This window comes from Sceloporus undulatus, chromosome 3 (genome assembly GCF_019175285.1).
Source record: "Sceloporus undulatus isolate JIND9_A2432 ecotype Alabama chromosome 3, SceUnd_v1.1, whole genome shotgun sequence".
Classification (NCBI taxonomy): Eukaryota; Metazoa; Chordata; class Lepidosauria; order Squamata; family Phrynosomatidae; genus Sceloporus; species Sceloporus undulatus.
The window spans coordinates 217,364,301-217,389,157 of NC_056524.1; the positions used below are offsets into that span (position 1 = coordinate 217,364,301).

Genomic DNA, 24,857 nt, shown 5'->3' on the forward strand with positions numbered 1-24,857 from the left:
AATAATAATAATAATAATAATAATAATAATAATAATAATAATAATAATAATAGATATTACTTTTGTAGGGGGTATGAACATTAATCAAACATTTCCTAGAGGTGTGGGGCATAGAAAATGTTGGGAACCACTGATTTAATTACTATAAGCAGACAAATAATTATAAAGAAAATCTTTCATACCAAAAATGGGCATTAATGAAGTATGGACAGGCTGCTCATCTGTAATGGTATTTCTTCGAGTGGCCATTTGCGAATACATATAAATGGGTTGTACTGCGCCTGCACAGTGCTGCTCGGCAAATTTCTGGAATCACTGGGCAAAGTTAACTTTACAACTTGTTGGCGGTAGCCCCGCCCATCCTTTATAATCCTGTCTCCCCGCTCTTTCCCCAGTTCCGAAATTTACACCATGTAAGTGACATGAGAATGAGCCAATGAAGAGCAGGACACTGAGGGGAGGATGGGTGGGATTTGTATGTATTCGCAGATCACCACTCGAAGAAATACCGTTACAGGTGAGCAACCTGTCCTTCTTCTTCGTGGTCTCTGCGAATCATACAAATGGGTTAGACTGACAAGCTTAGGTCAGTGGTGCAGGGAGTGTCATGACACCAAGTTAGGTTCAAATAAAGCTGTGTTTATTAAACCACACAATAAAGATCTTTGAACCAAAACTGTGTTTGATGTGTTTAGTACTTCAATAATAGTACTTTAAGTCATCAACAAGAATAGAAACATGTTCAAGTCATAAGGCACATTTTCCAACATGTTAGGTCATGAAAGACCTGTGTAAACCATGTCAATATTGTGTAAAACATGCCAATTCTGGCAATCAAGACATTCATTGTCAACAGCTTGTAAACAAATGGAAATGCAGTGCAAATCAATGTAAAACTGAAACCAACACTGCCCTCCCAAAGGCTGCATCCCGTTTGGCCCTGGTGTCCAGCCTATAATGTTTGATGAAAGTCAAGGGCTGGGACCAAACAGCAGCTTTACAGACATCCTCCAAGGGGACCCCAGTCAAAAAAGAGGATGTCGCTACCGCCCTAGTTGCATAGGACCCAACCCTGGCAGGGAGAGGTCTACCCGACAGTTCATAGCAGAGGTGGATGGTTCCAGCCACCCATTTGGAAAGCCTCTGAGCAGCCACAGGTAGTCCCTTTTTCAGTTCCGAATAGCACTGGCACAGTCTCTCGGAACAGCTTGAACTCGCAGTTCTGTCCAAATAATAGGCCAAAGCCCTCCAAACATTCAAGGTGTGCAGTTGACGTTCGGTATCGGTGGTCAGGTTTGAGGCCAGGGTTGGCAAAACAACGTCCTGACACATGTGAAAGGATGACACCACCTTAGGCAAAAAAAGTAATGTCGGTACGGAGGACAACCTTATCCTTATGGAACCTGAGGAAAGGCCGATCCCTCCGCAAGGCACAGAGTTCACCCGCACGGCAAGCAGAGGTAATGGCCACAAGAAAGGCTGTCTTCCAAGTCAACTGTGGCCATGGGTTCGAAGGGTTTGGATTGCAAACAAGACAGCACAGCGTCCAGGTGTCAGTACTGAGACCAGAGGATGGAGGTTGTTGCAACCCTTCAGGAAACTCTTCACCAGAGGGTCCCTGAAAAAAGATTTGCCATCAAATTGGAACTGAGAACAGATGGCAGAAAGATAACACTTGATGGAAGTGAGGTACAGCCCCGAATCCAAAAGTGTCATCAGGAACTCCAACACTACTGGTGTCGACACTCGAGATGGAGAGAGGTCTCTTGCAGAGAGAAATCCAACAAACTTTTTCCATTTGGAAGTGTAGGATTTCTTGGTGGCCGGCTTTTCAGCAGCCAAGATCACCATCTGTACTGGGGGAGGTAGCAAGTCTAGGGACAGAGCCTCCACAGGTAGATTTTCGATGTCCAGATGCCGAACCTGGCCGTCCTGGAGAGTGAGGAGATCCGGACGGAACCCAAGACGGAGAAAGTCTTTCTGGGAGAGATGGAGCAGGGACGGAAACCATGGTTGTCTCGGCCACAAAGGCATGATCAGGATGGCATCCAAATGGTCTCTTGTAATTTTGGACACCACCCTGGTGATCAGTGGAAATGGAGGAAAGGCGTATAGCATCTCTCCTGACCAAGTGAAGATGAACACGTCTCCGAGGGAGTTATCGTTGCACACTCGGGAACAGAACTGGGGACAGTGGCTGTTGAGAGCGGTCGGAAAGAGGTTGATCTGTGGGATTCCCCACCAACTGAAGGGGTCGTCAACCATCTCGGGATGGAGCCTCCACTTGTGGCAAATGGTGGAAGACTTGCTGAGCTGGTCGGCCAAGTCGTTCTCTTCTCCTGGCAAGTGGATTGCTTGGAGCAGAATCCCTCTCGGGATGCACCATTCCCAGATGCGGAGCGTGATGTTGAGCAGGGTCTGTGACCTGGTGCCTCCTTGTTTGTTGAGGTGGTACATAACTGTGGTATTGTCTGTCAGAAGAAGTACTACCTTGCTGGAAAGGTTTATCTTGAAAGCTCTCAAGGCCTTTTCCACAGCAAGCATCTTGAGGGCATTGATGTGGAGAGCTTGTTCATCCAGAGACCACTTGTCCTTGATGAAGAGGTCTGACGTGTGGGCACCCCAACCTTCCATGGAAGCATCTGTGGTTAGGGTGACCTGAGGCTGAGGAGGCAAAAAAGGCATGCTGACGCAAACTTTCTGGGAGTTGAGCCACCAGCGGAGCGAGCGGGAAACTGGTCTTGGTACTATGATCCACTTGGATGGGGAGTCTGTCACTTCATTGAAAGCCGACAGGAACCAAGACTGGAGGGGCTGAAACTGCAGCCTTGTGCACGGAGTCACGAACTTTGTGGAGGCCATGTGTCCCAGGGCTATTTGGATATTGCTGGCCCTCACTCGCCTGTGGGCGAGACAAGCCTTGATCGCAATGCAAAGAGCGTGGAAACGGTCCTGAGGGAGATAGGTGATACAGTCTTCGGAATTGAGGACGGTACCCAGGAACCTGATCTGCTTGACTGGGGTGAGATGTGACTTCTCCAAGTTCACCACGAGGCCGAGAGATGAGAGGAACGACAAGGCAAAGTCGATGTCTCTCCGTAATTCGGCCTCAGAGGGGGGCCGCAAGGAGCCAGTCATCCAGGTAGGGGAAGACTCTGGAACCTTGTTGGTGAAGGTAAGCCACCACTGGGGCCATGCACTTGGTGAAGACTCTCGGAGCTGTGGAGAGGCCGAAGGGAAGGACATTGTATTGATACATGTTGGGACTGATGACAAAGGACAGGAACCTCCGGTGACTCTCTCGAATCCCCACGTGGAAGTACGCGTCCTTCAGGTCGATCGTTGCGAACCACAGACTCTGGTGTAATAAGGGTAAAATAGAGGCAAGAGTTACCATGTGGAATCGACGATAGGCCAAATAAGAGTTCAGGAGTCGCAGATCTAAAATGGGTCTAAGGCCGCCATTGGTCTTGGGGACCGTAAAATATCTAGAGAAAAAATATATGGGGGCTTGTGAAGGGTCCATAGGTGAAATTGCGCCCTTTGTCAAAAGAGAGCGTACTTCGTCGAGAAGGGTGTTTGGGGTGGTGATGGTGGTGAAAACAACAGCTCCAGTTGGAGGGAGCTCTTCAAACTCGAGGGCATAACCCCTACAGATGATGTCAAGTACCCAAGAGTCGGAAGTCACAGTGGCCCAGGTGTCTGAGAAGGGCCTCAGAATGTCACGGAAGGAGGAGCTGGAGGAGACAATGGAGCATACAGCAACCCTTCAGGATCTCTTCTTGCCCTGGTCAGTATCCTGTTTGCGGTAGTTCTTCCGGTACCGAGGAAGGGGCTGGCGGTGGCCAGAAGAAGAGAACTGGGATGGGTAGCGCCGCCTCTGGTGCTTCTGTTGCTGGTATGGGCGGTCTTGTTGGAAAGGCCGCTGGCCTTGGCTATACCACTGTCACTGACCTCCAAAACACTTTCAGAAAGAGGGTTGCGAAGACGTGGACATACCGTGTTTCTTGGCAGCCGCATTCATACGGTACTTGAAGTTGAATCGCTCGTCAGTCTTGTGATTGAACAGGCCTGCCTCGTCGAATGGTATGTCTTCAATAGTGGCCTTTGTGTTCAGATTCTGATCTGAAGAACGGAGCCAAGGATGACTTCTCCAGGCAATGGCAGCCGCCATAGACTTGGCTGAGCAATCAGTGGAGTGCTGGGCTGAGATTATTAGCCAGCTCCCAATAGAATGAGCATCATCTCTGATCTCCGTCAGGATGCCCTGACATTCATCTGGCACGTCTGGAATGATAAGAGAGATCTGTCCCATCAAACACTGTAAGTATGCTCTCATACAGGCATTGTAATTTGCGACTCTGAGTCCAAGGACACAAGAGGCATAGGCCTTCTTTGCCAGGCTATCAACTTTCTTCACCTCCCAGTCAGCAGGTGATGTGGACGTCTTTGGCATGAAGGACTGCTGAGACCCTTCCACAATAGCAGAGTTCTGCTTGGGGTGGGCAAAGAATCAAGAAGATTGGGATGGAGAAATCCAATACAAGGATTCAACCTTCCTGGTCGTGGGTGCCACAGAAGCCGGTGCATCCCAGGATCTTTTGGCTATCCTTTCTAACGAAGGTAGCCAAGGGATGGAAGCTGGCGTCGGGACCTTGTCATGAACCCACCTTTCAACTGGGTCAGCGGCATCATCCTCTATATAGGTGAGCTGTAAGTCCAACGCATTTGCCATCTTAATGTGCTCTGCAAAGGTACAGACATCATCGGTGGGAGACGAAGCACCTGGTTGAAACAGTTCTTGGGGAGAATGTTGAGCAGCCTCATCCACGGAGCCCGAGTCAACGTGTGATGCACGAGGGTCTCCATGCTGGGACTTGTCATGGTCCGAATCGAGACGTCATCCGCCATTACTGCTTGAGAAGATGAGGGTATTGTCTGGGTAGCTGCGGCAACAGTGGAATGGGGTGTCGGTACCGAGGCAGCAGAAGGTACCGAAGCCGCTGGTGGTAAAGTGGATTTTGGCATTGGTGGGGCAGTGGATTTCTGGCCCAAGCAACGATGGACAACATCGTGACTGACAGAGACATACTGTCATAGAAAAGGTCAGAGGCCTCCTGCTGAAGGAAACATGGGGGCTGGTGAATCTCTGCATGATGGACTGGAACCCGAGGAACCGGTGTGGGAGACCGCCAACTTCAGGAAGAGCCTCTGCAAGGTGACATGGCTGCCAGAATGGCAGCGTCGACCTCTTCCTCAGAGATTTGATGGAAGGCCAATGTAGCAGGCAGAGAGGAAACCGAAGCTGAAACTGGTGTCCGACGGGTCTGGAGAAATTCGGGTTCGACTGGTACCGACAAGTCCCGTCTGGGTACCGAAGAGGTGGCATGGTCTTTAGAGGACGACTGAGCGCCATCAGGAGTCTTGGTTCGGGCTTTCTTGGAGTGAGAAGAGCCATGAGGAGAATCTTCTCCCGAATCCAAGAGCCTCTTTTTGAGGAGGATTTGGAGCTCAAATCCCTTAGGGAGCTCGTATCCTTATCAAGGGCCGAATCCTTCTTGGAGCTCGAGTCCTTCTGCTAAGTCTTGTCCTTTTTGGAGGACTTAGACTTGGACTTCATCTGGCCTGCTCCTTTGGACCCAACATCACTTTCTGGGACAGAAACAGCAGTGGCACTTGGCTCAGTTGAGGAGCTCTGGGCCACAGAAGCAGCAGCCGTAGGTACCAACTCCAAAGCAGCAGGTGCAGAAGCGGAGCGGGAGGCTGACGGAGGCAAGAGAGCCTACTGGTACAAGGCAGCCCTGAGGCAAGTCACAATTTTTTTCTGGCCTGGGGAGTCAGAGACTTGCAGAGGGCACAAGTCTTGGGACTGTGAGCCTCACTGAGGCAGAGAAGGCAAGAAGAGTGGGGATCTTGTCAGGGGATCTTACTACCACGCACGTCGCACTTCTTGAACGGAGCCGGAGACATCATGAGCCAAATCAGATTCCAAATCGAAGTCGTAAGAACGTAGAGGTTGGTCAACAATACACAGGGGGGTCAGATCAAGAATGGTCAAGCAAGCCGAGGTCGAGATTTTTTTTAGAGAAAACAAGCAGATTACAGCAGCGAAGTTCCTAAGCAGCTAACATGGCAGGAAAAAAGGAACTGGGGAAAGAGCGGGAAGACAGGGGATTTATAAGGGATGGGCGGAGCTACTGCCAAAAAGTTGCAAAGTTAACTTGTGATTCCAGAAGTTTTCTGAGCAGCACTGCGCAGGCGCAGTACAACCCATTTGTATGATTCATAGAGAGCACAAAGAAGAAACATGTATGGTATTCACATAATCAGAGACAATCTGACATCGTACAACTTATGCCAGGAAGACATTGGGCGCCAAGCACCATTCTGAATCACAGTTTGGAAGCTATTTGGAAAACAGCTTCAAGCTGAGGCTTGAAATTCTGGTTTCGTGATCATTTACAAACTATGTTTCTTCATGCTGTTTTGGCTGTTTAGCAAACTATAGTTCTAATTATACAGTGGTACCCCGGGATACGAATTGATCGCGTTACGAAATTTCCGGGGTACGAAAAAGTTAGCTTGGAAAAAACTGTTCCGGGTAACGAAAGATTTTTCGGGTTACGAATTTTTTTTTGGTGTGTTTCGGCGCTTTTTGGCACGAAATTTAAAAGCCGCGGCTTTCCAGCGCTAGCGGTTTCGGGTTGCGAAATCTTTCGGGTTACGAACGGCGCCGCGGAACGAATTAAATTCGTAACCCGGGGTACCACTGTATTTGAATGTGGCCAGTTTCAAAAGGTGCAAAACTTATTTCCTACCTGTAGCCTGTGGAACAGGTGGCTGAAGCTCCCAAATTGAGCCAGTGTCTGTAACAGATCTTGTTACAGGTGGCACCATGTTCTGCTCAGCTTTTCTGTAATATAATAGTGAAGACTCAACACATCTGTGAACATCTAGAAAGCAATTCCATAATCACAAAAAGTCGACATGGGTTTCAGAGAAACAAGTCATGCCTGACAAGTCTAATCTCTTTTTCTGATGAAATTACCAGCTTGGTAGATGAAGGGAATGCTGTGGATATAGTATACCTTGATTTCAGTAAGGCCTTTGACAAGGTTCGCCATGACATTCTTGCAAACAAGCTTGTAAAATGTGAGCTAGACAAGGTTAACTGTTACATGCGTTGTAATTGGTTGACTGGACGAACCCAAAGGGTGCTCAACAATGGCTCCTTTTCATCCTGGAGAGAAGTGACTAGTGGGGTCCCACAGGGGTCTATACTGGGCCCAGTGCTATTCTTCATCAATGACCTGGATGACAGAATTGGGGGCATACTTATCAAATTTGCAGATGACACCAAATTAGGAGTAGCAGCAAGTACCTCAGAGGACAGGATCAAAATTCAAAATGCCTGAATAGACTAGAAAGCTGGGCCAAAGCTAACAAAATGAAATTCAACACGGAAAAATGAAATGCACAGATATAGGATGGGGACACCTGGCTGAACAAGATGTGTGAACAGGATCTAGGAGTCCAAGTAGACCATAGGTTGAACTTGAGTCAACAGTGCGATGCAGCAGCTAAATAGGCCAATGCAATTTTAGGTTGCATCAATAAAATATAGTGTCTAGATCAAGAGACGTAATAGTGCCACTCTATTCTGCTTTGGTCAGGCCCCACCTGGAATGCTCTGTCCAGTTCTGGGCACTACAATTCAAAAAGGATGTTGAGAAACTTGAGCGTGTCCAAAGGAGGGCGACTAAAATGGTGAAGGGCCTGGAAACCATGACCTATGAGGAACGACTTAGGGAACTGGGGATGTTTAGCCTGGAGAAGAGAAGGTTAAGAGGTGATATGATAGCCCTGTTTAAATACTTGAAGGGACGTCATACTGAGGAGGGAGCTAGACTGTTTTCTTCTGCTCCAGAGAGTAGGGCCCGGAGCAATGGATGCAAGCTACAGGAAAAGAGATTCCACCACAACATTAGGAGGAACCTCCTGACAGTAAGGGCTGCTCGACAGTGGAACAAACTCCCTCGGAGTATAGTGGACTCTTCTTCCTTGGAGGTCTTTAAACAGAGGCTGGATGGCCATCTTTCGGGGATGCTTTGATTTAGATTTCATGCATGGCAGGGGGTTGGACTGGATGGCCCTTGTGGTCTCTTCCAACTCTAAGATTCTATGATTTCAACTTTTCTCTTTCCTTTCTCGTCTTCTTTAAAACCAGTATTACTCTCAATTTTCCTATTAATGTCCAACGTTACTGAAGCTCTGAGCTTCACAAAATAGTTATTTATTAATTCTGACCAGAATGTCAGCATAGTCTTTTCTGGTACTGGTCAAGTAGTATGCTAACCTTCAACTACTAGAATCAAATACATAGAAATGACTAAGGAAGATAATCAAAGTGACACCCAAATGCTATTAAACTTTGTTACATGCTCTCCTTCAGAAAATTTTCGGGTTTCAAGTACAAAATATTGTATCACATTGGTGCCCCCCCAGCAATCTGAACATTCTTTGAGTTGATGGAGACTTCCATCACTGAACGGAGAGTGAGGCTATCTTTAGTAATTTCTCTGTCCCCACATAGCTTCCTGTACTGCCTCTTATGCTGTTATGGAGCATTTAGGAGGCACAGAGGAGGATGTAGTGGAAGAATCTCTGAAAAAACCTCCATCCCCATTTCATTGATGGAAGCCTCTGGTGGATGAAACATCATTCCATGAGCACATCAACTGGATTCAATGTGCAGTAAGTATGACCTGGGGCAAAGTGAGTTTATTTTCAAAAGCCAGTCACCCTGCTATCCTCAGGAGCCTGGAGAGTAAACCAAGCCACCCCAAAAATCTCATCTTACAATTGTGTAATGCCAAGTCAGTTAAAAATAAATCTCCCATAATTATGATCTCCTCAAGAATGAGGAGGCTGACCTGGGATGCTTCACAGAAACTTGTCTGGGAGATGATAGTGCCCCAACATGGGTGCAGGCTCTCCCAGCTGGGTACTCTATTAGTAAGCAGGTGAGGGTAAGTGGGGTGGAGGGGCAGAGTAGCTATGGTCTACAAAGACCATCTTAATCTGACTAGATACCTATTAGGAAGCTGAACCACACTAAATGTGTATACCTGAGCCTGTAGACCAGGGATAGAGTGTGGATTCTGTTGGTGTACCATCCACCGCATTGCCTAACAGAATCCCTGGCTGAGCTCATGGAACTGGGCTTGACATTGGTACTGAAGTTACCCAGAATTTTGAATTTGGGCAATCTCAGCATTCTATTTGAGACCAATTTGTCAGGTGCAGCTTGGCAGTTCATGACAAACATGGGCCTATCTCAAATGGGTTCAGGGCCCATATATAGAGCAGGTCCTGAAATGGCCCTGGAGCTTGTATTGTTACCTCATTTTAAGTGCCTGGAACTGCTGTAAAAGGAGAGCTGCCTGCTGCTGTTGTTGAGATGAAAGGGCTGCTTTTTGCTGCTGTGCCATTACCTGTGCATACTGCTGTCTGAAAATGAAAATGGGAGAAGTCCACTTATTTACATAATGATTAAAAACTTCTAATGTGTATCACAGTAATATTACAACAGAACAGGAAACACATACTTTATGAGAAACTAAAAAAAATAAGATTCCAGAATAATCCAAATGGGTATGTGCAGCTGCAGGAAGATCAATTTCTATGATTCACAGAGACCATGAAGAAGAAACTACCTTCCTATCATTATATCCATCTGACGTACACTCTGACTCTGCCCCGAGGCCGGTGTGATGCATACGGTGTGCGACATCACAGGGCTCCTCTGTTACTGCGTCTAGATGACGCAGCGCCAAAGGAATACTGAAAAGGAGCAGCACTGCCAGCTACGGCACTCTTTCTGCAGCGCAGAAAGGAGCTGCTTTTTTGCGGAAAGGTGACATGAGGGCCGCAGCATGCGGTTGCCCCAGTCTCAATCTGGCATTATGTTCCCTTTCCTTTAGTCCAGCTGGTGAATTCTGCCTCCCCCACTTCTGCTGTTGGGAGCATCCCATGGGCACAACGCTACTCAAATTAGGTACTTAACCAATGAAAGAGAACTTAGAAATCAAGTCATCTACTTGAACCATTCTCTTCTACCACACTCATTTTTTTATTTTAAAGATATTTCCTGCTATGTAGAAAAATGTATTGTTTTAGTCTTGAAAAACAGAATGGGTTGGAGGCAAATCATTGAACATGAAAAAAAGCTTACTTCCCCCTACTCACCCTCCTCAGCAGCTCCCTCCCAAAAGTTCTTGTGTGGGTATGCTGCTAAATGGTGAGAGCTGAAGTGCAGGGGACAGGGGGGAAGATGGGTAGAGGCAATCTCTGCAAGTTGTAATATTGGCAATTACCTATATCTTTATCTCACTGATAAATAAACTAATTAAATATGTCAAGAAATTTCAATTAAGTTCCCACGGCTTTAAGTCAAATTATTCTCCCCCCCCAACACAAATTATATCACATTACATCAGCAAAAAATGCTTGCTTCCTGACTGTAAGAAAAGTCCTCATGTCACTTAGTCAGTGCTTGCAAGGCAAGCTAGGAGAATATTCATATACAAACAGGAAAGGCTGTTATGCCCTACGTGTAAAATGACACAAATGGTTGTAGGAAAGGTAAGCAGTTTAGCCTGGATGGCCCTTATGGTCTCTTCCAATTCTATGATTCCAAACAAAGTATGGAGGCGTAACCATTTAACTACCATGATTCAAAATGATGACTATTTGAAGATTTATTGGGTTGTGTGTGTTTTTGTTAAAGAGGCTAGAATTAGAAAGGAAGGAAAGAAAAAAAAGACACCTTGACCTACTGGCAAGTTAGGAATGAAAAAACTAACAAGGAGAGGGAAGTCAATGCTTATAACCAAAAAGAACTTTGGGCTCCTGCCTTGAGCTGACAGTACATGGAATAAGCCCGTATGTTGTGCATTGCTCCTTCAGTCATCTAGAGAATGGCCTTATGAATGCATGCATGCATGCAACACTAACGTAGACTGGAAAGAATCAGTGATATAAAGAAGCTTCTAGATAATTAAAGCAGTACAAATTAGCCAATAGCATATTTCAGTGAAGATTTATGCGCATGTGCATGTATATGCTTTCATAACTCAGTGCCTTCAAACTGACTTATGATGACACCATGAATTTCACAGGGTTTTCTTAGGCAAGGAATACTCAGAGGCGGTTTTGCCAGCACCTTCCTCTGAAATATAGCTGATAGCATCTGTTATTTGTTGGCAGTCTCCAAACCACGTCCTGACTAGAACAGACCTTGCTTAACATCTAAGATTAGATGGGATCTGGGGCCTTTTAGGTATTTAGGCTTAACCAATGAAGACTTACTGTAATAAAAATTGCTGGTACTGAAGGTGCTGCATTTGATACATGGCCGTGAATTCCTGTTGTCTAGTGAGTCGCTCCTGATCCAGCTCACCCTGCTGATGCAAACAAACCATCAGCTATACATTGACAACATAGATCAACTACTTTAATGCATTATATATTTAATAGAAAGGGCTTTCTCAATAATAACTCAGTGGTATTTTTCAGCTTCTATTTAGTCTACTAAAATTGGAATCATATACAATGCTGTGGCATACTCTATACTAATAAGAAAATATAACACCAGTTCTGTCATAAAGGAAGTTGAATTTTGACTTGCATCCATTAGGAAATTTAAGCAAAGAGCAAGTATCAATTTAGTTATATATATAATTATTCTGAGAATAATGGGAAGAGATCCTGCTTTCTCTGCAATCACTCAGAATTCCTAGTCAGCCTCACTCTGTTAGATTTCATAAGACATTGCACATTCACTTTCAAGACCATTTTTTGCAATTACCAGAATCAGAACAGTGGTTGTAATAGCAAATTCTTCAGATAATGTTTGTACTCTGTACCAAACTCTATGTCTGCAGTGAGTCAAAGAATACACACAGCTCTGATTACAGTTAAGACAATGAAATACTTTGTACATGGAGAGGGCTATTAAAAAAACCTGTATTATTGATTATTCTTAAAAAAAAAAAAGTAGAAATGACTGTGTGAAGTGGGAAATTAAGGCACATATATAGTAGGACAGACTCTATGGGCCACACTGCATGGCAACGTAAACCAGAGCCAGTGCCCCTCTACAGGCACATACTCATCTGCCTAAAGGAACTGTCTCTCCTAGCATTGAGAAAACAGGAAGTGGATGTATCTCATATGCTCATCCAAAGTGTAAAAAAAAACCCCAAGGCAGGGCAGAATTAAAGAGGACAGGGACAATGTCCTCTTAAGAACAGAAAGGAACATTGGGTCTTACCTGTGAGATGTTCATTTTCAGCAATGTAGGTGGAAATATCCTATATCTTTTTCCTGCCTATTTTGGAGCAAGAGATGCAATCAACCCACGTTATAGGATGTTTCCACCTCCATCACTGGAAAAAAGAAGGGGACAGAGAGAAAGGAACTGAACCCTTCCCACAAGGCATCTGACTCCATCCTTGCCTCTGAGGGGGAGAGAAAGGAACTGAACCCTTCCCACAAGGCATCTGACTCCATCCTTGCCTCTGAAGGCGAGAGTGGGTGGGCCAATGCCATCAGGCCTATCCTTAAGATACAGAGCCCTCCATCTGTTCATCTGCCTTGGTCCAGGCCTCAGAGGGAGAGAAGAATGCTGGACCTGATCCTCTCCCCCCCCACACCATTCCATTCTCCTTTTGTGTCGTGTCTTCTTAGATTGTAAGCATGAAGGCAGGGAACTGTCTAATTAAATGATTTTATGTACGGTGCTGTGTAAATTTACAGCACTATATAAATAAAGCTTAATAATAATAATAATAATAATAATAATAACAACAACAACAACAACAATAGAGAATTAGGAGTTCTAAGGACAAGCCCAATTCTTCTGCCCACCTGAAGGTCTTTGGTCTTATGAAGCTTACATAATAACAGCTGAACTAGCAGCAAAGCAAACTGTTGCCTGTTTTACTACCAATTACTATGAGCACATCATCCTTTCTGTGTAGGAGGCCTGTTACATCTTGCTTATAGCTGAACACTGTCACAGAAGCAGTGCTCCTAAAGGCCAATATAGCATTGTGCCTTGTTGCACAAAAGGATATGAATTCCTATAACTAATATATCTTTCTAATTAAAAATGCATTGTCATGTATTTACCAAATGCAGAGGCGGTACTGGTCCTGGAGTAAAAGGGACTCTGCCCCACATTTTCATGATATCTCCAAGAGGCTGGAAGCTTTCATCACATGCTCTTTTCACCAGCAGTGACATTGTGAAATACCCAGCTTGGAACCACTCTGTCATTTCCTGGTTACTGAATGGACCTGCAAAATCACCCACCAAAACATAACATGGTGACAAAAGTTGAAATTCATGGAGACAAGGACAAAATTATAGTGAGTGCTCTGCCCAAGAAACATAGCCAAGATACAGTGTAAAGCCACTCTTAAATATACAGTCAGCCCTCTCCTTACACGGGGATCCGTTCTGGATCCTGCCGCGTAAGGAGAATTCCGCCTATGCTCAAAAGCCCCATTGGAAACAATGGGGCTCATGCACAGTGGTGCGGCGGCGCGTGCCCCCATTCAATTGAATGAGACACGCTGCCCCTTCCGCTCCGCGCGTACGCTCAAGAGCGCGTACGCTCAAGACTGCGTACGCTCAATATGGCGCGCCTGTGTATGGCACAGGCGCGCTGTATTATTATTTCCTTACTTAGCAGGCATTCATATGACATTTGATATTTAATGTTTATATCTTTCATTTTGTGCTCACTAATATGTGTGGCAGATTATTCAAACAGTGTGTGACTGATCTATGGTCACCTATGGCTTAATAAGAATTTGAATCAGATCTTTCCCAGTCCTAGTCTGACACTCTAATACAATGATGGTGAATGTTTCCAGGGCTGCGTGCCCGAACTAATTTTTTTCTAGCACCAGATAGCATCCGGTGTTGGGACTTCTGCCCTCCAAGGTTAGGACTTCCAGGCAGGACTTCTCCCCCTGCCCTTTCCCTGGCCTCCAGTTGTCTCTAAGACAGCTAAAAGCTGGGGAAGGTCTGGGAATGGGGGCAACAGACATGTGCTGGTTGCTCTTCTTCACCCTGCCTTTCTTCAGCCTCCAGCTGTCTCTCAGAGATAGCTGGAAGATGGGAAAGGTCCCTGAATAGGCACGCACCCATTCCTCCTCCTCCTGGACCTTTCCCAGCCCCCAGCTGCCCCTCCGGAGGCAGCTGGAGGATGGGAGGAGGAATAGGCACATGCCCGTTTTCCTTTCTCCCCAAGCTTTCCCAACCCCCAGCTGTATCTCTGGATGCAGCTGGGAGCCAGGAAAGGCCCCTGCAGAAGAGAAGAAATAGGCACACGGTGGTTGTTCCTTCTTCCCCCGCCTTTTTTTCCATCCCCCAGCTGTCTCAAGAGACAGCTGAAGGCTGGGTAATGGCAGGGAGGAGGAGCATCGGGTGCATGCCTGTGGCTCCTTCTCCCCAGCACCATATTCCAGTTTCTCACTGTCTCAGAGAGACAGCTGAAGGCTGGGAAATGACAGGGAGAAGGAGCAACAGGCAAGCGAGCGCCTGTTCCTCCTCCTCCCGACCTGTGTCAGGCAAAATGGCATCATGTGCCACCAGTGGCACACAAACAAACAAAAAATAAACAAGCTTCATTTATATACCGCTTCATACCACCTAAGCAGTGTCTAAGCAGTTTACAACTGTAAGCTAATTTGCCCCCAACAATCTGGGTACTCATTTTAGCGACCTCAGAAGGATGCAAGCCTGAGTCAAGCTTGAGCCCTTTTGCTGGTCTTGAACTTGCAACCTTGTGGTTTTGAGTGAGTGGCTGCAGTACAGGCATTTAACCACTGTGCCACCAGGGCCACATGCCATAGGTTCACCATCACGGCTCTAATACAAACCAGACTAGTTCTCAACATATGGCCTGTGTCTATAAAACACAGTAGTTGACAATATTTCCAGATGGGAATATTTATTGTAAATACTTGCTTCTACTACAGCCATGAAATCTTCTTCTTCACCCTGATTCTCCTTATTCAGAATCTACTTTTAAGTGACTTCTGTTAATATTCTAGGGACGTAAAACTACTTTGATAAAGAGGCAAGGATAACAGCATACCCTGAATTTCTCCTTGTGGATCTTTATAGTACCACTTTTGCAGAGCCTCTGGGTGCAATGATACTGAAGTACCCTTTGCTCTTTGCTCTTGAAGCTTGGCTGCTAGTCTTTCATCATCCAGGGCACTGTCCTGCAAATATGCCACCATTTTTTCTGCTTGCTGAAAGAAGTAAAAGAGGAATACTTTAAGTATTAGGGGCTATTGTCAAATTAAACAGTCACTAAAATAAGGCTGAATTTGCCAGAGTGCCTTATGATCAATACCTTCACAGCCAGTGAATACATAGATAAAAAGAAAAGAAACCCTTCTTGAAGAAATTCTTAAAACTTATATTAGGATTCTTTACTAACACTGTTGCAATATGCTCAAAACTAACCTAAATTAACACAGTAGTCTTGTACCTGATGTAGAGAACCAGCCTAAAAGCACATCTGTGTTGCTGTAGCGTAATTTAATATCTATCACATCATATACTAATGATTATACTATAGAACAGATGAGTCATGGAATCTACTTATTTTTTCTTTCATTGAACATATAGCCTATTTTTCCATTACAGAGAGTCCTCAAGATGGCATTCTCTGAAGATGTCAGCCACAGATGCTGGTGAAACGTCAACAATAAACTCTTCTAGAACATGGCCATAGCACAAAAAACCCACAAAAAACTATAGTCCTCAAGATAGCTTAACTGAATTAAAATATATGGTAAAATACAGTATTCTAATTAAAACACAGTAGCAAATCAGTTAAAAACTCATCAGTTAAAACAAATGACACCTATAAGTTAAAACCTACCTGTAACGAACAGATGGAAAGTTAACAGCCTGTGTGAATAATGTTTTTGCTTCAACAAACATGGAGCTAACTTAGCCTATCTTGGCACAATGTTGCAGAGTCTGGAAAAAATTACGACAAATTCCAATATGGACTGAAGGTATTTACATGTCTGCCTTCTTTATTCTTGCTGGTTTTTTGGTTTTTTTTACTACCTGCGTTCACTATAGCTTGAGAAAAATCTCATGATCTGGTGAAATTTCTTAGCTATCATCATCACCATCATCATTCTTCCCTATCTGTGAAATTGTGGCAACACATGCAGTTTTACAAATTATTTTGACATGGCGTCCAGCATTACTGGTGGGAGTCAAATGGGGGGGGGGGGGGAAAACCCCACAATAAATTAGCTTGATGGCGAGGGATTACTCGGCAAATTAAGCAGAATTTGTTTGTATTGTTGTTGTGTACCTTCAAGTCATTTGTGACTTATGGTAACACTAATGTGAAGCTATCATGGGGTTTTCTTGGCAAGATTTGTTCAGAGGAGGCTTGTCTTCCCCTGAGGCTGAGAGAATCTACCTTGCCCAAGGTTACTCAGTTGGTTTCTGGCCCGAGCTGGGAATTGAACCCTGGTCTTCAGAGTCATAGTCCAACACACAAACCACTACAACACACTGGCTCTCACTTGTTTATATAATGGGATCTAAATCATCAACAGTACAAAGTATCTAAATTTCGTGATTGAATGTCTAAATAAATGCTCAAGAATGTGGTAACGATTCTTACAGAAGTGAGGGCTACCACATGACCTTCCTGACTTATCAGAAAAGCCAGTTGGGGAACTGGTTGAATGAATAGAGGAAGAAGTCAATGCCTTGCTGCAAGACAGGGTTCCATCATGCCTAAGGGAGGCTGTTATAAAACCAGCTGAAAAGTCCTCCTGGGATTCTGTCATATTGCATATACTGGCCAGTTTCCAATACTCCATTTTTGGGAAGGCACTGAATCATGTGCCTTCAGGGATTTCTGAATGAAATTGATTATTTTGTCTATGGCTATGGGACAAAGGCAGCTTTGGTGATCTTGGTGGCTGAGCTGTGCTGGGAACTAGGCAGGGAGATTGTGTTCCTGTTGGTTCTGTTGGATGTTCTCTTGGGAACTTTTAATACCATTGACCATGGTATCCTTCTGGGCCACCTTACTGGGACAGGACTTGGACACACTGTTTTACAGTCACTGTGTTTTTTCCTGGAAAGGCAAACCCAGACGTGGTATTGAGGATTGCCTGTTTGACTCCCTGGCCACTGATCTGTGGGGTCCTTCCAAGGTTCTACTGTATTTCATTTTCTATGCTATTTAACACATACATGAAACCATTAGGAGAGGTTGTCCAGTCTTGGAGTGTTGTGTCCTTTCCACCTTTATACAAGAAAGCTGCCTGGGATCTAAACTTGAGCCCGTCATCAATTATGGACTGGATGAGGACAAACAAATTGAAATATAATTCAGAAAAGACAGGGGTCTTCCTGGTTAGCTGAAAGGCAGATTAAGGAATAGGGATTCAGCATGTGCTGGATGGGGTTACATTCCCTCTGAAAATGCAGGTCTGCAGCTTTGGTGTACTCTGAAGTCAACTTTGAGCCTAGAAGCCCAAATTTTGACAGTGGCATAGTTGAGGCTTGTATGCCAGCTGCATTCATTCCTTGAGATGTTGAGATGCATGTGCCTTATTTACATCCCATTCAGATTCCTGTAATACCTTCTACATGAGGCTGTCTTTGAATTATTCAGAAAGTTCAGCTCATCCATTGGCTGTCTGTGTTTCTGGGCACACTTCAAAGTGCTGGTTACAATATACAAAGCCCTATACAGCTCAGGTCCAGATTAACTGAAGGACCTTATCTCTCTATGGTAGCCTGCCCATGTTTTGAGATCTTCTGTGGACATGTTTATCTCTGTTCCACCACCTTTTACAGGTACTTCTGACTGGAACATAGAAATGGGCCTTCTTGGTGGCTGCTTCCAGGATCTGGAACTCCATTCCTAGAGAGTACAGACTTGCTATCTTTTCAAAGGCAGGCAAAAAGTTTTTTTTTTTTTTTTTTTTGGGGGGGGGGGGTTGGCACTTTGAGTGTTGGCTGTTCCAAGGGAATAGGGCTTTTCATATGCTGTGCTATTTATATTTGTTGTTATTTTTAATGATATATGCTTTTAATTACTTTTAATGTTATTGATACTTTAATTAAATTTTAACCTTTGTATGATGTAAATATTTTAGCTGTGTCTGTTTTAACTTTCATAAGCTGTCTTGAGTTCCAGTCTGGGAAAAGGGTGGAATGTAAATAAATACAAGAAGAAGTAGCAATAAATGGAAAAGTCTACAAAAACAGAATACAATATACAGTTGGTATGACAGACTTCATTTTGCCATTAACCAGCAGTTCATATTTATTTGCTGTATATACAGACATTCTATCAAAACTCCCATTAATGGGGTGATATGATCAATTTCTGAACATACTTAAACCTGTTTCTTTAAAACTTTGTTAACTATACAGTCGGCCCTTCTTATACACGATTTTTTATACACGAATTCAAGCGTACACGGTTTGAAAATGTTCCCAAAAAGTATAAATTTCAAATATCAAACCTTGATTTTCCATTTTTTATAAGGGACACCATTTTTCTATGTCATTATATTTAATGGGACTTGAGCATGCACAGACTTTGTTATACACAGGGGATCTTGGAACCAAACCCCAGCGTATAACAAGGGTCCACTGAACTTATATACTAGACTAAGTTATAAGGAATGGTCTACAACAAAATCAGATAGGTTAACAGAATCAGAAACATAGCTTTGGCAACTAAGCATTCCCTTTCTTTGTATAATTAACTCAGCTATCACTAATTCCCAGCTTGTGTAAGACAAACATCTAAAAGGAATGGAGGAGGCTTTTGACAGCCAAAATCATCTTGGTCTAACATTAGTGACCACAGGCTCTTCCCCTCATCAGGAAAAGAAGCTTTCTCTTTGAGCTCTACCTTGCTTGGTTTTTTTACACTTTGATGCACAGATTTGCCTTGCCTATTCCTTCATCTGCACATATAACTGTCAAAGCCAATGGAAATGATAGGACTCTTGCTTTCTCCCCAGTAAAGTGAAAGCTTTCTTGCCTTGAGTAGAAGCATCTTCTATCTTAACTGTAAGAACTGCAACAATCAATAGACTGTGATTGTTTACTCTTTTACTCTGTTCATCTGCCAGAGCCTTGACTATAAGGAAAGTTTTAGATGTTCCAAAGGCATCCTAACATGGCTTTTTAAAGCAAAGTCACTTCAGAACAGGGCACTAAATTTGTAATAGCTTCCTAGTGTTTCTGTCATCTCTGTTTCTCCAAGATCATATAACCAGTGTTTGTTGTTGCTGTGTGCCTCCTCGTCATTTTTAACTTATCATCACCCTAAGATGAACCTGTCATAGGGTTTTCCTGACAAGGTTCCTCAGGAAGAGCTTGCTATTGCCATGCTCTAGGGCTGAGAGAGTGTGACTTGCCCAAGGTCACTCGGTGGGGTTTGATACTTGAGCAGGGATTTGAACCCTGGTCTCATGGGCCACTTTACCTTCCAATCCCAGCCAGGTTCCATGGAGCCACATGACAAGTGACAACATATGCTACTCTAGCGCACTCAGCAAATGTCACTGATGCCCTAGTCTCTTCTAGGAAGTCTGCTCTGTGTGTTTTCAAGACTACGTGGAAGAGCTTCATCAGCTAGTTACAGTAATCCTAATCCAATTTTTCTTTGAGTACTATGCCCAGTGATTTCCAGAGTTTAGAAGAGATTTGAGGGGTGGGTGGGGGTGTTTAAATCTAATGTTGTGTAATGGAGGCCTCCAGAAATAGCAATTGATCATCTTTAAGAATTTATTCACCTACAAATATTTATGGAGGATATGGAGATTAGGAGAGCTAGGGGGTTGCAAAAAAAGGAACTGGAGTTGTATGCAATGCACAGCCTAAACTTTGCCATTGTGTCCTATGTAAATGTCAACTCTAACTTTTATGTGCAGAAACATAACTGGTTTCCATGCGCTTCTGCCATGATATCAGCTACAAACACTCAGAACCCTGCTTTCTGTCTCTGCCCCCCATTCACAGAGAAAAGTAAGCATGATAAACGTAAGTATGGTGATCTAATCTATCTGAAATTCAAACCTTCTCAGAATACACTGAAATATACGTACTCATATGAATCAACCAGCTCACAGAAAACATTAGATCAAGATGTGATTATAAACACAACTTTCTTAATTGTGAATTAACTTTATATAAAGATTTGTTTGAACACAATAATTTAACTTGTGCCTTAAATACAGGAAATTAATACCCCCCCTGCCCCTTTGGCATAAGGTACTGAAGACTTCATCACTTCCTTTGGTCAGTACACTAATCTCATTCTGAGCACATAATGTAATGATCTTGATCTGGAATCATCATGTGCATCCTTCTTTCATGTATTCTGAATTTCAGTTGTCCTCTGCAGTGGATGGGTCTTGAGATCTGTACCAACTCTCTACCAAAATTCAGAACATGAAACTTAGTTGTTTTCCTTATTTTATTCTGGGCTAAAAGAGAATATTTCAAGTACAAGATCTAGGCATGGGATACATATCCATTCTCTGTGAGGCTAGGGTTGCCAATAATTCTCTACTATAAACCGGGACAAAATGTAGGACAAAATTTAGACCAAAATATAGGACAATTGTAGGATAAAATTTAGCCCAAAATGTAGGGCATTTAAGAAAAATGGAGGACCTTGAATATCCTACATTTTGGGCTAAATTTTATCCTGCAATTGTCCTATATTTTGGTCTAAATTTTGTCCTACATTTTGTCCCAGTTTATAGTAGACAATTATGGCCACCCTATGTGAGGCAGAAGGAGAACTAATTTCTAGGGAAGTAACAAGAGGTGCCACCTAATCTAAGCACAACCAAGACTTTCTTTGGGAGCGCTTGCTTCTTAGTGAATTGACCAGAAAGGCATCCAGTGCCTGAACAATGACAAATAGGCAGAATGTTATTACATCAATATTTTAAAACAGTAAAACAAGGAAGGTATAACAGGAAATGTGCAGAGCTAGTGTGGTGCAATGGTTTGAGCACTGGACTGTGACTCTGGAGTTCAAATCCCTGCTGGGCTATGGAAACTTGCTAGGTGATCTTGAGCAAGACATATTCTCTCAGGAAACCCCTCTTTGAACAAATCTTGCCAAGAAATCACTGTGATAAGTTTGCCTTTGGGTTGACCAAAATCAGAAATGACCTGAAGGCAAACAATAATAATAACTGCAGAAAATGTGGTAATTAATTCAACAGCTACCAATGGATCCTATCACAGTCATGCCTGGTACATAAAACTTCACTCCAAAGGAAATGTGTGTTGTCCCCCTCAGAACAGTCTTGGCTGGCTGACACCTTTATGCTTAGGGGGGCTGTGGGGCAAAAATGGTATAAAATGGCTAAATTGCACAGTAAGTTGTTTTACTGTCAAAAGTTTTATAACTGTTTCAATAGATGCTCTTGTATTCTGTTGCTTTTTGTAATTTAAAAAAAAATATTGCTATTATTGCTTGAAATTTTGAAACAAACAGTGAAAGACAAGTATTTTAAAATATTAATTTCAGGCCAGAGGCATAAGCTTATTAAGTATGCATCAGAATCTGGAGTAAATGGAAAATGATGAGAAAAAATTGTTCAAAATTTTTTTTATTATCATTACTTGCGGTTCTGGAAAAGAAAGGTTTTGGTTCTCTGTCTCCAAAGTGGAAGTCATAACTCTCTTTATTGGTGACAGTGAATAATTTATGTAGGAAATTTGAAGCAAGACTTGCATGCCCATCTAAAACCCTATAACTAGTGAATGTCTAAACCAGGAATTTTGCTTTCTAATATCTTTTACTTGAGATAGTCCTAGGTACTGTTAAGAGCTTAATTTGAAGTAATGTTGCTGCTGGAGCCAATCAGGCTATAAGGAGAGAATCAAAGTACTGCAAATGCTGACTTGGATCCAAATAATTGAGTACTATCTTCTGTACATGTTCAAGATTATCCTAGCCATTCTTTCCGCTGCAGCCTCTTGTTTTCCAAAAGTTACCTTTGAGGATTGGAAGAGCCTTTGGAATGATGTGCATATAGCTTGAGAGGCTGCAGCTGAGATATATAGATGGAGATATGTGAAAGCTGATGACCCCCTTTCATTCAAACCATTATCTAAACATTAATGTTGACCATTATCATTTTACTATTATAAGATTAGGGTACAAACATAAAAACTACATGATAAAAGAAACAAGTGCTATTTTCTTTAAGTCTTGGGGGAAATGTAACTAGCAGAATTACAAATGAAAAAACAAATTTGGTGATTCACAGAGGCACTCTACCTGTTCTAAATGTTTAAGGCCCTCTTCATCATCAGGATCAGTAGGAATATTCCCCATGCCTGGAGCACCTGTGACCAACATCTGAACTGGTCTTAAGGCAGAATTTGGATTAGACTCTGAAGTAAGTAGATGAACAGGGGAAGCTGCTTCTGGAGGAATCTGTGATAAAGGCTGGACAGCAGAAGCTTGCTCTATGGGGGGAAAAGAATTGATATGAAATGCCTTTTTATTCCCCTTGACTCAGAAACTGTTAATTTCCATAGAATCATAGAGGTGGAAGAGACCACACGAGCCATCCAGTCCAACTCCCTACCATGCACAATCAAAGCATCCTTGACAGATGGCCTTCCAGCCTCTGATTAAAAACCTCCAAAGGAGACTCCACCACCCTCCAAGGAAGTGCGTTCCACTGTAAAACAGCTCTTATGTTCAGGTGGAATCTTTTTTTCCTGTAGTTTGAATCCATTCCTCTGGGTCCTACTCTCTGGAGCAGCAGAAAACAAGCTTGCTCAATCCTCAATATGACAATCCTTCAAATATTTAAACAGTGCTGCCATATCACCTCTTAACCTTCTCTTCTCCAGTCTAAACATACCTAGCTCCCTAAACCTCTCCTCACAGGGCATGGTTTCCAGACCCTTCACCATTTTGGTCACCATCCTCTAGCTTTTGATTTTGTTAACAACTGAATTTCTTGTCCCCAGTATATGCTTCTTATATATCTCAACAAAAAGACAGGGGGGAAAAAACCTCCTTTGAATCTCCTGTATCTAATAATAATAATATTTATTTTTAGCCCACCTCTCCCATTCGGATCAAGACGGGTTTCTCTAGTTTCTAGTTTGCACACATAACATTATTTGAATATTGCAACATATCGCTTAGTTTGCATAATTAAAAGCTACAAATGGAAATGTTTCACACTAACAACATAAAACTGGCAGTGTAAAAGTCAGATACTCACTAGTTGGTCTACCGTATACCGTATATACCCGACTATAGGTCAAGAGATTTATCCTCCAAAATGGACTCCAAAATCCTAGGCGGACGCAGGGCAATACAGTAATACAGTGAGGATCAGTCCCCAAGGATACCCAAAACAGTGGGACCTCAAGTCCTGTTGTCCCTAATAGCTGCATGGGGGCTCAAAGCAGCTCACAATTTAAAATGCCAATGCAAATCAAATATGATGGCTTGAAGGAACTGGGAGGCGAAGATAAGCAAAACAGGCTCACAAGAAAAAAAAAAGTAAAACAGACTCACATCAAGCAAGCAGAATTCCCCCACAAAGTCTTCTTTGTTCCTGGGCTCCACATGTGAGCCTTGGACTCATTGCTCCTGGACCCCCAAAAATTGTCCAGAGCGTGCTGCTGCCGCCGTCTACACAACCCTCCTCAGAACTGTGTTTACATGAGGCTAGGAGGGGATATGGGCCTCTTTTCAGGCTGGGCTACAATCTTAGCCCAGTGTCAGCAAGCGTACAGCCCAGCTGCATAGCCTCTTCTTCTCCACTGCATTGTTCACCTCCAAGAGGCCGAGGGGCTTTGGCAGGCGGGTGGCCTTATCTCTCTGTTGCGTCCTCCTCTGTTGCGCTGGCCACTGGGTCAATGAAAGCCCCTAGGCTGCTCGAAAGTAAACGACGCGGAGGAGGAGAAGGAGGGGAAAAGAGACAAAGATGCCCACCCACCCTGTTGTCCTCATCCTCTGCCAAGTTGTTCATCTTCAAGTGGCCTGGAGGCTTTGGTGAGAGAGCGTGCTTGTCTCTTTCCCCTGTCTTCCTCCTCCTCTTCCTTGTTCTACTCCGCATCATTCACTTTTGAACAGTCTGGGGGGCTTCTATTGTCCCAATGGCTGATGCAACAGAGTAGGAAGAGGAGGACATGACAAAGGGGCAAGGCCGCCCACCTCTGACTGTTTGGAGGTGAATGACGTGGAGAAGGAGAGGCTATGCAGCGTGGTCAAGATTGTAGCCCAGCCTGCAAAGAGGCTCAGGTCCCCTCCTGGCCTCATGTAAACACAGGCTTGAGGACGCCTCACAGGCAGTGGAGGCTGCATGCTCTGGTGGACTTTGGGGGAGGGGGTTTCTAGGAGCAATGAGCCCGGGGTTCACATGTGGAGCCTGGGAACAAAGGAGGGTTGGGGGGGGGGGGAATCCACTTGCCTGTTGTGAGTCTATTTTATTTTTATTTTGCTTATCTTCCCAATTCCTTCAGACCATCATATTTGATTTGCATCAGCATTTTAAATTGTGAGTCACTTTCAGAACATTGCCCCCCAATGGCAGTGCAGCTGCCATATTTTGCCCTCGATGTATCCACAGGTCATACCAAAATCCCCAATTTTGGCCCCAAAATGTACCCTCAACTTATACATAACATCAACTTATAGTTGACTATATACGGTAAATATACCCTTACTTACAAAATGAATATTTTCTCTGGATTGGGGGAGAGGTAGAAGA

General features: G+C 43.8%; 1 protein-coding gene across 4 annotated transcripts in view; it reads right to left on the reverse strand.

The window, feature by feature from the left end:
* The window catches only part of GIGYF2 (GRB10 interacting GYF protein 2), a 113,174-nt gene that overhangs the window by 27,115 nt on the left and 61,202 nt on the right, over positions 1-24,857 (reverse strand). For 3 of the 4 annotated variants that reach the window (XM_042456590.1, XM_042456591.1, XM_042456588.1), the window contains exons 12-17: positions 22,397-22,587; positions 15,173-15,332; positions 13,195-13,361; positions 11,371-11,465; positions 9,403-9,510; positions 6,819-6,913 (exon numbers count right to left, since the gene is read on the reverse strand). In XM_042456590.1, the coding sequence (XP_042312524.1) occupies positions 6,819-6,913; positions 9,403-9,510; positions 11,371-11,465; positions 13,195-13,361; positions 15,173-15,332; positions 22,397-22,587 (816 nt within the window). The remainder of the gene's footprint in view (positions 1-6,818; positions 6,914-9,402; positions 9,511-11,370; positions 11,466-13,194; positions 13,362-15,172; positions 15,333-22,396; positions 22,588-24,857) is intronic. The other variant, XM_042456589.1, reaches the window with a different exon arrangement.